The sequence below is a fragment of the Xenopus tropicalis genome, chromosome 10, assembly GCF_000004195.4.
Source record: "Xenopus tropicalis strain Nigerian chromosome 10, UCB_Xtro_10.0, whole genome shotgun sequence".
In the NCBI taxonomy this organism is placed as follows: Eukaryota; Metazoa; Chordata; class Amphibia; order Anura; family Pipidae; genus Xenopus; species Xenopus tropicalis.
The window spans coordinates 34076995-34089163 of record NC_030686.2 but is presented as its reverse complement, the minus strand read 5'-3'; the positions used below and the strand labels follow the sequence as shown (position 1 = coordinate 34089163).

At 40.5% G+C, this 12169-nt stretch overlaps 1 protein-coding gene across 2 annotated transcripts in view; it reads left to right on the top strand.

Moving 5' to 3' along the window:
* The window catches only part of dok5 (docking protein 5), a 119986-nt gene that overhangs the window by 95878 nt on the left and 11939 nt on the right, over positions 1-12169 (top strand). The window contains exons 4-6 of one of the 2 annotated variants that reach the window (XM_031894773.1): positions 967-1086; positions 3361-3511; positions 10124-10259. In XM_031894773.1, coding sequence (XP_031750633.1) covers positions 967-1086; positions 3361-3511; positions 10124-10259 — 407 coding nt within the window. Of the gene's footprint in view, positions 1-966; positions 1087-3321; positions 3512-10123; positions 10260-12169 lie in introns of both variants that reach the window. The other variant, XM_002935385.4, reaches the window with a different exon arrangement.

Below are 12169 nucleotides of genomic sequence, written 5' to 3'. Positions count from 1 at the left end.
TCCTAGATACACAGTAGCCCAACTTGAAAGTCAGACAGAATTAGATTAAGAGCAAATCCTTATATACTCTCATAGATACCTGAACTTGAAGGTCAAATAGAAAAAGGTTTAGGAAAATCCCTATATGCTTTCCTATATACACCTGAAAACTAATCTGAAGGTCAGTTAGGGTGAGACTTGAGGATAATGCATGTTTGCTCTTCTAGATTCACCTAAATGTCCAACTTGAAGGTAAAGCTAGGCTGAGATTTAGGCCAAATCTCTATATGTTCTCCTAGGTACTGCTTTAAGCTCAACTTCAAGGTGAGTTAGGGTGAGATTTGAGGATAATGCCTGTTTGCTCTTCTAGATTCACCTAAATGTCCAACTTGAAGGTAAGGTAGGGTGAGATTTAGGCCAAATCCATATATGTACTGTGTAGTTCAGTACCTAGGAGATTTATGGTGAAAAGCTATTTGATATCCTAGATCAGTGATCTCCAACCAGTGGCTCAGGAGTAACATGCTACTCACCAACCCCTTGGATGTTGCTCCCAGTGGCGTCAAAGTAGTTGCTCATTTTTGAATTTCTGGCATGGAGGCAAGTTTTGGTTGTATACAAACTTAGTATAAAGCCAAACTGAGCCTTCTGTAGGCTGCCAGTCCACATAGGGGCTGTTAAATAGCCGGGCACAGTCTTTATTTGGACCCCCAGGACCTTTTTCCATGCTTGTGTTGCTCCCCAACACTTTTTCCATTTGAATGTGGCTCACAGGTGTACAAGGTTGGGGATCCCTGTCCTAGATATTCAGCCTAAGGCTGACAATGTTTTTTTACATCAGTAATTAGTTAAAGGGAGTCCTGAAGGATGAGCCTCCAAAGGGGAGTTTTACTGAACATATAGCCACTGCTTTAGTAGCTTATTTCTCTCTACTGATATCATCTAAAAGGCACCTTTTTCATGTGCGTTATCTTTCTCATTGGGCAGAGCTTGAAGCGGACGAATGGTGCAAGGTTTTGCATACAGAATGCTTGGGAACAAGAATAAATGATATCAGTCTGGGAGAACCTGATTTATTGGCTACTGGTGTGGAAAGAGAGCAAAATGGTAAGTGACAAGTAAGTACTTCATGCAAGTCAGAAGCCTGATATTGCAGTAACAGTTGGGAAAAGGGAATTGGAGAAGCCTTTTCCTGAGTTTAAATATATACAGTATATTTTATCCATTATACCAAAAGATTTATGGGTTGTGGCTACAGAGGAACCAAACACCTTCATTCTAAAAACATTATTCTGTATTATATAAAGAGGGATATTGAAATGTATCTGCTGATATTTCTGCTAAGGGTAATTTCATTGTGACCAATGATATATGGAAGGAAATAAAGTAGTGTATAGAGGAAACAGAGAAGGTAGATTTTATGTTGCATAGAGGAAGTGCCGCTGGCAAGCGAGGAGATAATCTGTCTATTTAAGGAATAATGTTTATCCTTCTGTTTAAAAAATAAGGATATTTGAAAACATGAACCACCGGGACAAAAATAGCATGGAACTCAAGGTGACTGTTGATATCATTATATTCATCAGAAGGGGGTATATTATCCCTTATAATAGATGAGTGACTCTCAAAAATAGATACCAGTGAATGAATTGGTTTTATAGGTCAAGCAAGCACTCGAAATATGAGATACACCTTTACTTTCTATATACTTTCTTTCATATACTTTCTTTATTAGACATTTTGGTGTGTTGAGTGCTGTCTTGTACAGGTCAAGTGGTCACGGAAAAATCATGTCACTCAGAGATAAAGATTATTGAAAAGCAACAGATCTAAGTTAAGGTTTCTCTAATGCCGAGCTGTTCCACATCCTCATTATCTCTGGCAAAAGGCCCAACAGTAAACTGTGAAACATCATATTATCTAGATTGGCAGATGGATAGGCTATCATCGTATAGAAACGCACTCTATCACATAGAAACATGCTCAAGTTTTGTGTTTAAAACCCATACCAACCAATAAGATGTTTGCTCTCATTTTTCTAAAATGACTGGACCAATAAAAAGTCATTGTTTAGTAGTAGAACATTTTGAGCAAGTATGAGCACCCTTAGGGTACAATTTTTGATAATTCTCTTACCTTCTAAATTAAGTAGATATTAGTAAGCCTTCTTCACTGGTCTTTAAGCAGCTGTGTGGTTTGCAAAACGTTGTATAATCCCTCCACCCTCAAGGTACATGGTACAACTGGCTAAATCCTGCTGAAGAACCTGTTATTAATTTTAATGGAAACTGCCTGTCATGATTACTGACAGATGTGTAATGGGTAAAAATAATTTGGTGAATGTATTTTGTATTGGAAAATTGCTGTTACATATTTTGGCCACTAGATGTCCTAAGAACAGGGAAGCCCCTTTGTTTGAACATTCTAGAAGGAGGTGTCTCTCACTGTCAATCACAAGGGGGGTATTACCCTGGAAAGTCCATATAAGGACTGGTGCAAAACTATATAAGTTGGCCTAAAACTCTTGCTAATGAAGGAGGAGAACTTATGACTCAAAAGGCATCAGAGAAATGCCTAAAAGAGAGTCTTCATTATCCACCATCATTTAGAAAGGCCAGCTACTGTCAGGGCCATGTCTGGGGAAAGACAGGAGTAGGCCAGATAGTTGAGCACCTGAGGCTCAGCAGAGAAGGAAGGAAGGGGGTTAGTACCCAAGTAGAACTTGCTAGTTTGGGTTAAGGACTAGTTAGGTCCTTTATCTTGTATAGGCAGGTCTCTTTTGATGTTTTTTATAACCCTGTTACAGGCTGATTTGGCTCTGAAAATGATCACATTTGGTGGTTTCCATACTGGTTTCCTCTGGTTCTGGTGCTTCTGAAAAACATGGGTGGGCAATATATTCGGTGCCATGAGTCCTTTATCCCAGAATTTTTTGGCAGGGAAGATAAGTAATAAGCAAGTATGTGCTTCCATAGGCAACAATCAGATATCGTCTTTCATTGTGGCGACAGAGCTAAGTGCTGCTTTATATGAGATGAGGCAAATTTTACCTGTAAACCCCTTAGGGCTTTTAAAGCCTCATTTGTGGCAACATTTACAGTATATTTTAATACTAATATTCCTATAAATGCGATGATTTTTCATTTCATCTCAGTTTGGAAAAAACAACAGAATTTGCCTTGTGTAAATGACGTTCCATTATACTGATCATTTTCATTCCCAAGTCATGCCACTTGCACAGCATTGGGCTGTTCCTACTGAGCTGCTGTTTATCTCTTCTTTTCTTTTTATAGTCTCCTATAGAGAAGATGTGAGCCTCACATTCTATCTTGTCTCTTCCAGAGAGATTCAATGTTTATTTGATGCCGTCCCCTAATTTAGACATCCACGGGGAATGCACGCTGCAGATAACATTCGAGAATATCTGTCTTTGGGATATTCAGAACCCCAGGATGAAGCTGGTGTCGTGGCCCCTGAGTTCGCTTCGGAGGTACGGCAGGGACCCGGCTTGGTTCACTTTTGAAGCTGGCAGGTATGTGAATTGTTTCTCCTCTGGGCACTGCCATGGTTCATGTCGTTGTAGTGTGAATAGGTTCCCTTCTTTTCTACTCTATATTCCTGGCCTCTATTTGTATACATACTTTGTATAAGAAGCTTGGCCCTATCACTGTAGTACACCCGTCTTTAGACTTGAGTTGAAGAATAGAAGGATTCCCCTGACTTCATACAGTAGTTTCATGCTTCATCCACTGGTCACATTGAAATGAAAAATGTACATTGGTCACTACAATATAACCTGCTAAACCCAAAGCTATATAAAGAAGGTTAAGGAGACCCCTTGGAATATAAACTGTCCTTATAGTTCCAAAAACACTGCTCTCTGGAGATATCACAGACAGAAAGTGAGCCTCAATAGCTTGGTGAATACATTTTTATACCACTGAAAGCAATGTAAGCATAGGGATTCCCTTGTACCAAGCACAATTCAGCAGGAACAGCCCCCTAAGTTTGCTCATAGACTGTACAGAGAGATACCATAAAACTATGGAAGCATAGGGATTCCCCTGTACTAAGCACAATTCAGCAGGAGCAGCCCCCTAAGTTTGCTCATAACCTATACAGAGAGATACTATAAAACTATGCCAGCATAGGTATTCCCCTGTACTAAGCACAATTCAGCAGGAACAGCCCCCTAAATTTGCTCATAACCTGTACAGAGAGATACCATAAAATTATGGCAGCATAGGGATTCCCCTATACTAAGCGCAATTCAGCAGGAACAGCCCCCTAAGTTTGCTCATAGCCTGTACAGAGAGATACCATAAAACTATGGAAGGATAGGGATTCCCCTGTACTAAGCACAATTCAGCAGGAACAGCCCCCTAAGTTTGCTCATAGCCTGTACAGAGAGATACCATAAAACTATGGCAGCATAGGGATTCCCCTGTACTAAGCACAATTCAGCAGGAACAGTCCCCTAAGTTTGCTCATAGCCCGTACAGAGAGATACTATAAAACTACGGCAGCATAGGGATTCCCCTGTACTAAGCGCAATTCAGCAGGAACAGCCCCCTAAGTTTGCTCATAGCCTGTACAGAGAGATACCATAAAACTACGGCAGCATAGGGATTCCCCTGTACTAAGCGCAATTCAGCAGGGACAGCCCCCCTACTTTTGCTCTTTGAACTATGCTAGCATGAGTATTCCTCTATAGTAAGCACATTACAGCAGCAAGTTGTCTGTACAAAGAGATAACAAAAAATCCTGTCCCCTTAGTTTGCATGCAGCATAAAGAGATAAATATCATAAATCTTTGTCATTACTGGTATTTGTTTATGCTTAGTAAAATCCAGCGAGGGACATTTCTTAGGACATATCTGTGCAAAGAGAAATGTAAATTACTGGAATGAAATACTAATTCTAAAAAAAAATATATTTTTTGCATTATTTTTAACGACAATGGGATATATTTTTTTTTCTTCCCTAAATCTCACTTATCTTGTAAAAATAAACTCGCAATGCAAATCGGGTCATTACTCACTCAGAGAAAGATTTATTTTGAGCAAAAAAAACCAGAATAAGCCCATTGCAAACCTCCAGAACACGAGGACCATTTTAGAACATAATAGATGAAACCCGAGTCTCTTCACAAACAGAGAATTAATTAGCGGGTTTTATCTAATGAACAACAATTTGGTAAACAAACTTTGCCGCTACTTGGGCTCATAAGGATGACTGAGACGTTCTATTCTATGAATGTTTATGGAAAACTGCACTTTGAATATCATTCTCTGCCTCATACAACAAACTGGTTCTGTGGACAGTTTTTAAAGGGGAACTCCACCCAAACACAACTTGAGCTTTTTGAAAAGTAAAAATAATTTTCAGCAACTGTGCAAGATATATCAATAAAATATGCAGCATTTTCATGATTTTTAATGCACTAATATGGTTTGGAGCAGTTCCCTAAGCCCCGCCCCCTGTTGTTCTGCTGATCTGGCTGACTACTTTGACAGTAGTCGAAAAATGTAACAGTAGTCGACTGTCCTAAGGCTGCCTTCAGCCTGCATCCTCCCAATTCCCTGTGCACATCATGTCAATAAGGAAAAGAACATCACATTGCAATCAGGGTCAGGCTGGGCCGCATTGACCCTGGGAAAATACCCAGAAGCCCAGACCCAATGCCTGTTGCTGCTCCCCTGGCTGCCAGTATCCTCCCCTGACGCGTTTCACTTATGTGCGCTCAGAGGAGGACGCCGGGAAGGAGCCCCTGCGGGAGGTTAGGGTGGCGTGGCGGGGGATGGAGCGGGGGACCTGGCTGGTGGGGGCACCTTGGGGGGTGCGGTGCCCTGGGTGCGGCAGCCCCAGTGGGCCCTGTACCACCCAGTCCTGAGTGCAATTCATTGTGGGTTATGTAGTTCCTGCACGCTATCTGTAAGCTGTGGAGCTGAGAAGTAGTTACAATTTGTAACATCAGGGTTTTAGTCCCTCCTCCCCAGCCAGGATTTCAGTTTATTCAGAAAGAGAAGAACTGTTTTGCTGCTGGATTTTAGCAAATAAAAATTGTATTTATTCATACTTTGAAGGAACAGATTACAGTGATAGGGATATTAGGTATCTGTGTTGCGTGGGGCTCTTAAACAAATTATGGTTGGGAAGCCAGAATTCCTCTTTAAGGTTCACTGCTTGTTTTCTTGCAATATACCCTTGCAGTGCTGCAGGAGTCAAGTCTAATGTCTTGAGCTCAGATAATGTAGTTGGGAGGGAACCAGCATTTGTTGTCATGTCCTAATGAGATCTGAATGAAATATAGTCAAAATTCCTAGTAGTGGGCAAGAAAATAAATCCTAAATATGTGCCTCCAAAGATGCCAACAGTAGCTCCAGATTTTCTTTTCTGTTGATTCTCAGCCACAACCAACCGACTGCAGAAAAATTCCCAGCCATAACCAACTGACTGCAGAAAAATTCCCATTATCTAGAATTGTAGTAAGATTATAGTAGTAGCGAAGGGCTCCATCTACTGGTTGTGTACTGAAAGTGTATTACCTACTGTATATATTGTAGCTACCATGTCCCCCTCAATACTGCCGCTGCCTATTAAAGCTTTATTCAACTCTGCTACAGTGCTACCAATTACCCCAGTTCTTCCATTAATAGTGGAGATGATAGAAAACTGGATCTGTCTATACTATTTATGGGATTTCCCCCCCACTAGTAGGAAACAGAGTTAAAAATTGAGCTTAGCTGTGCTTTCACTGACCCTTAGAATACAATAAAAGTATAAATAAAGTGCCCTTTTATTATTTTATTTTATTTCTGTGTAATATTACTGGACAAGGCTTCTTTTATGAATGAAAGCTCCACGAGTCAATGTATCCCTTCAGCCTAACAATATGCAAACAGATAATGGTTACTAAAATACAGTAACTTGTCCTTGGCTAATGGGAAAACTGTCAGAAGAAAAGTAGAGGTCAATAAGGGTGGCTGGAGGCAATTTGTGTTCTGAGCGAAAACCATTAAGATCTTTATTTCCAGAACATATCCTCTAGCTCGGATAAAATAATATCAATCTTAAACTGTTTAAGGGGTCATGTAGGTACCTTCTATGTTTCTTTTATAGTGAAGGACTTCTTGGCTTTTCTTAGCTCACATTATCATAATCTTCTGCTTCTTCAGGTTGGTTCCTCCCAATGTTCTTCACCTCAGAAGCCACTGGCTCATAACATGGTTGATAACATCTAGAATTAGATTAGAAGTAAATCAATTTTCCCTAAACCACACTGTTTTAAATAACATTACTCATTGTTTAAAGATGATATGCCAATGATTGATTGTATAGTTACAAGCTGTGGGTGTCCTTTTAACCCACTTCGCCCTCGTCTTCCTCAAAGCCTGAAATTGTAACATTATTTTTCATGTGAATGCTACAGCATAGAAGGTAATTTTTTAATAAGCGTAAAACACAGGGCTGTTTATTATTAGTTTGCTTTTAAGCTGACCTTTCACCAATTAAATGAAAGCAAAGAGCAATATATATATACTGTATATAAGAGTAGACAAGGAATTTTTATTTTTATAATGTCCATAAAGGTCACGGAAAGAGCTCAGTTGCCAATGAGCAAAGCTAGACAAATGCAGTAGATCCTTGGTTGCACCTAATTATCTCTTTAGCTGTGACAATTAGATGCTGGTATCTAGGATTATAACAAAATATAACAACACCAGGCAAAGATCAAATATTTTTAGACTAATGAGCACTCAGCTTTATACTCTACTAATGATGAAATGTTGAACCATTGGCTAATCAAAATCATTCATTAGTTGAAGGTAACATGCTATTGGGTCATCATATAAGCAATTAAGTTGGTCCAGATACTACTATACACAGTATCTGTAATATAGAGACTTTGGTCCAGATACTACTATATATCTGTAATATAGGGACGTTGCTGGTCCAGATACTACTATATATCTGTAATATAGAGACGTTGGTCCAGATACTACTATATATCTGTAATATAGGGACGTTGGTCCAGATACTACTATCTATCTGTAATATAGGGATGTTGGTCCAGATACTACTTTCTATCTGTAATATAGGGACGTTGGTCCAGATACTACTTTCTATCTGTAATATAGGGACGTTGGTCCAGATACTACTTTCTATCTGTAATATAGGGAAGGTTGTGTTGTAACAAAAGTAAAGTTTGCCTCAGTCCAGTAACCCAAATCAACCAAATCAGCTGATATCACAAGTAACTCATAGCAATCAAAGTAGGAGTTTTTGCTGAAGCATCTGATGGTTTGATCTGCTAGATCTGATTGATTTTTTTTTTTTTTTTTGGTTTTTATGGATGATTAGCGGCAAGCAAGCCTAACATCATCATGTGCAATGTCACACGTTGCCTGGCATAGTGTAAAGGGCACCACCTGACAGAAAAACCTGGGCTTGAGGGATGTCAGGAGTAGGGATGTAGCGAACATCGCCGAAAATGTTCGCGAACCCGTTCGCGGACTTTCGCCAAAACTCGCGAATATTCGCGAACTTTGCGAACCCCATAGACTTCAATGGGAAGGCGAACTTTAAAATCAGTTTTCTGGGCAGAAATGGCTTTTCTAGGTTTTAAAGTTGTTTAAAGCGTGCCACGACCTGGACAGTGGCATGCAGGAGGGGGATCAAGGGCAAAAATTTCTCTGAAAAATACTTGTAAAAAAAACCGCCAAAAAATAACGCAAAAAAAAAAAAAAACGCAAGCTATTCCTATGTATATGCATAGGCAATAAAACGAAGCGAAAAAACGCGACAGAAAACCCAAGGCGAAAAAACGCGGCGCCAAAAAAAAACGCGGCGAACCCAAAGTGGCGAACATTGGCAAAAGTCCCGATGTTCGCGCGAATTAGTTCGCTACATCTCTAGTCAGGAGAATACTGCCTTTCTGAATACATAATTCTGATGAAGATTTGGTGTAGTACATAATGATCATAGGTTGTTTTCAATGGCTTGGACCATGGCACATGGTTTAACCGAAAGCAAACCTTAAGGAAATAGGGTACACAGATATTCTTGACACTTCAGTGCTTCTTACTTGGTGGCAACAGTTTGGGGAAAGTTCTTTCTTGTTTCAGCCAACCCAGGCCTATACAGAATGGGTTTGCTGAGAAAGGAGTGGAAGAATTTGACTACACAGAGCCTCAACCCAACTGTAACCATGTGGGATGACCTGGAGCCCTGGCTGTGAGCCAGGTCTGATCCCCAACATCACCGTTCAACCTCACTAATTCTTCTGTGACTGAATCACTGAAAGTCCTACCAACAATGTTTCAACATCTAGTGGAAACCTTACCAGAAGAGTAGAGGCTATTATTTAGCACCAAATAAATATTAATCCCCTTGGTTTTGGTTTAAAAGTCCTACCAACAATGTTCCAACATCTAGTGAAAACCTTCCTAGAAGAGCAGAGGCTATTATATGGGACCAAATTAATATTAATCCCCTTGGTTTTGATTTGAAAGTCCTACCAACAATGTTCCAACATCTAGTGAAAACCTTCCTAGAAGAGCAGAGGCTATTATATAGGACCAAATTAATATTAATCCCCTTGGTTTTGGTTTGAAAGTCCTACCAACAATGTTCCAACATCTCGTGGAAACCTTCCTAGAAGAGTAGAGGCTATTATATAGGACCAAATTAATATTATTCCCCTCGGTTTGGGAATGATATGTTGGACAGTCAAGTGTCTGGACAGTTTTGCCATATGGTGTAGCTTATTGGGGCACCTAAAGTTTTGTAAATGCAGCCCCAAGCTTATTGCTGCTTCACGCTAAAGCTTAGCACTATTTTTCATAGAAATGTCAGCATCCCTTTAAAGCAGCACCAATCTTCTTGACAACAGCACAATAGAAGTACATAGCTCTAATCCAGATTAATCACTTGCAGCGTTTCTCTTCCAAGCTGGAGATCGCAGGTCAGGTTGATAACATTCTTATCAGTTTCTTTGTTTATACAGGAGCCCCAATTTGATAGGCTTGATTGTGATAGACAAGCTTGTATGTACTGAGAGGAAGACAAATGTTTTTGGCTGCTGGGTCCAAGGCCTTAATGACACACACGCACAAACTCTTTCTGTTCTATTTGTTGGCAGGATGTGTGACACAGGGGAGGGACTGTTTATCTTCCAGACCAGAGAGGGTGAAGCCATCTATCACAAGGTTCACTCAGCGGCCTTGGCAATTGCAGAGCAACATGAGCGCCTGCTTCAGAGTGTCAAGAACTCCATGGTATGTGCCCTCTTAATTCTCTTAATCCAAAATACTTTACTTAATATATAGGTCGCGCTAACATGTCCCCAGCCAGCAGTGTCAGTGATGAGGTTGATGACAGCTGCTCCCAGCGGCTTCAGAGCCACATGAATGTTATTATGGATCAAATGGGATCAAGTAGGCAATATTAATGAATTCATTCATCAGTAGCTGAGATAAGCAATGTGGCACCTTATAGAGTAAGAATTGTAACTGCACTGATGAACTTGTAATTCTATTTTCTCCATGTTCTCTTCTGTCAGACATAGCTGTCACCATAGGCTACATTCCATTCTGTTTGTTTCTCAATGATCATCGCTTACAGTTTATTTTCTGCTCTGCCCAATGTCTACTCATAAAATTAAAACATGCCCACCAAAGTCCACTATTTAAAGATTAAAGTCATCATATTTATCTGAACCCTACTTTTATTGGACATCTTGATGTCCATTAATACCCTGTCTAGACTAGAAATTATGCACTTTATTCTATTCTATTTTGGTCCCCTGCTGAAGAAGCTGCTAAGAATACCCCCGATACCAATCTGCTAAGAATACCCCCCATACCAAAGAATACTGTAGCCAGCCTCCTAGACCTAACCTCCTTTGCCTCAACTCCAAGTCTTCAAGTTACACAGAAAATACATTTTAGAATGCTGCTTTTAACCACTTACGTTGGTATGTAACGGGGCTACCCATGATTAGTAGTTTCCAATCACAGGAAAGGGAATAGGATAGCCGTTTACTGTAATAAGCAGACATTTCTCACAAACGGACATGATGAACCAAAGCGGACTTTATTGAACAGCTTCTCACGGGGATGGCAAGACACAGCACTGGAGCACTGGTAACCCAATATTCTCAAAATAAACAGTTACACAAATAAATAAACACTTCTCTTGAGTATCCTCTCATGTTCTCACATACAGCAATCCCTTTCCAGAAGCCTCCAGTACCACTGTTATGTGGAAAGGCATAAGCAGAGTGGTATTTTTCATTGTGGGGCCTGTTCTCCTAACAGCACTGTGCACACGCTTCTCCCAGCTATCTCACTGCAGCAGTTAGGTTCCCCACTAACCAACTCCTGAACTCTCAAATCCTTAACTGGTGCACAATCGCCTGGGATACTAACCCCAATCACTACCTCCTCGTCAGGGCTTTGCTAACTAGTGCAGCTACCCAATGTCAAACTGGGGTGTACAGGGCCCACAATGGCTATCACAAACATTCCAATCTGCAGGCCCCCCCCCCCCCTTCCTGTGTGCAACGCCATCATGTTCTTTAACGTGTGTTGCATTCTAAGCGGGGAGGATCTAGGGCTCTGGGCACTGGGTCAGCCAGGGCCCAACAGGGATTTACTGGTGCCCTGTAAGCCCATTCTGACCCTGCAGGTAAATCTCACCTCTGGGGTGGTCCTGGTATTGTCCTAGCTAGTAGGGTGCAGCCCACCTGATCTGTCAGGCCAAAGAGGAACTTTCTGGCTCTTTAATTTCCTTATATATGGAAATCCCCTACAGGCGAACCTTGGGTTGGTACCATCTGCTGCCTGAACTGACTACTGCCCAACTATTTGCCTTTCACACACAAAAATATACTTCACCTCTTTACAGACAGCTTTTAGCAGCTCAGATATAGTCACCTTAATTCTATGGAATTCTGTTCTTCCTAGTGAATAACTTACTCCCTCGCCCAATCCCATCCACTCTATAAACTGATGACAGTAAACAAATTTCTCCAAAGCTTTTTACAACTTAACGTTTAAATTCATTTTCCATTTAGATGGTTAACTATTGCAAAGATGATCTTCATCTCTATTGCCTCTCCATTCCTTTTAAATTGCCATACGGTTTGAGCTTATTCTCAAAAGCCATTTTTATAAAACATTCCCAT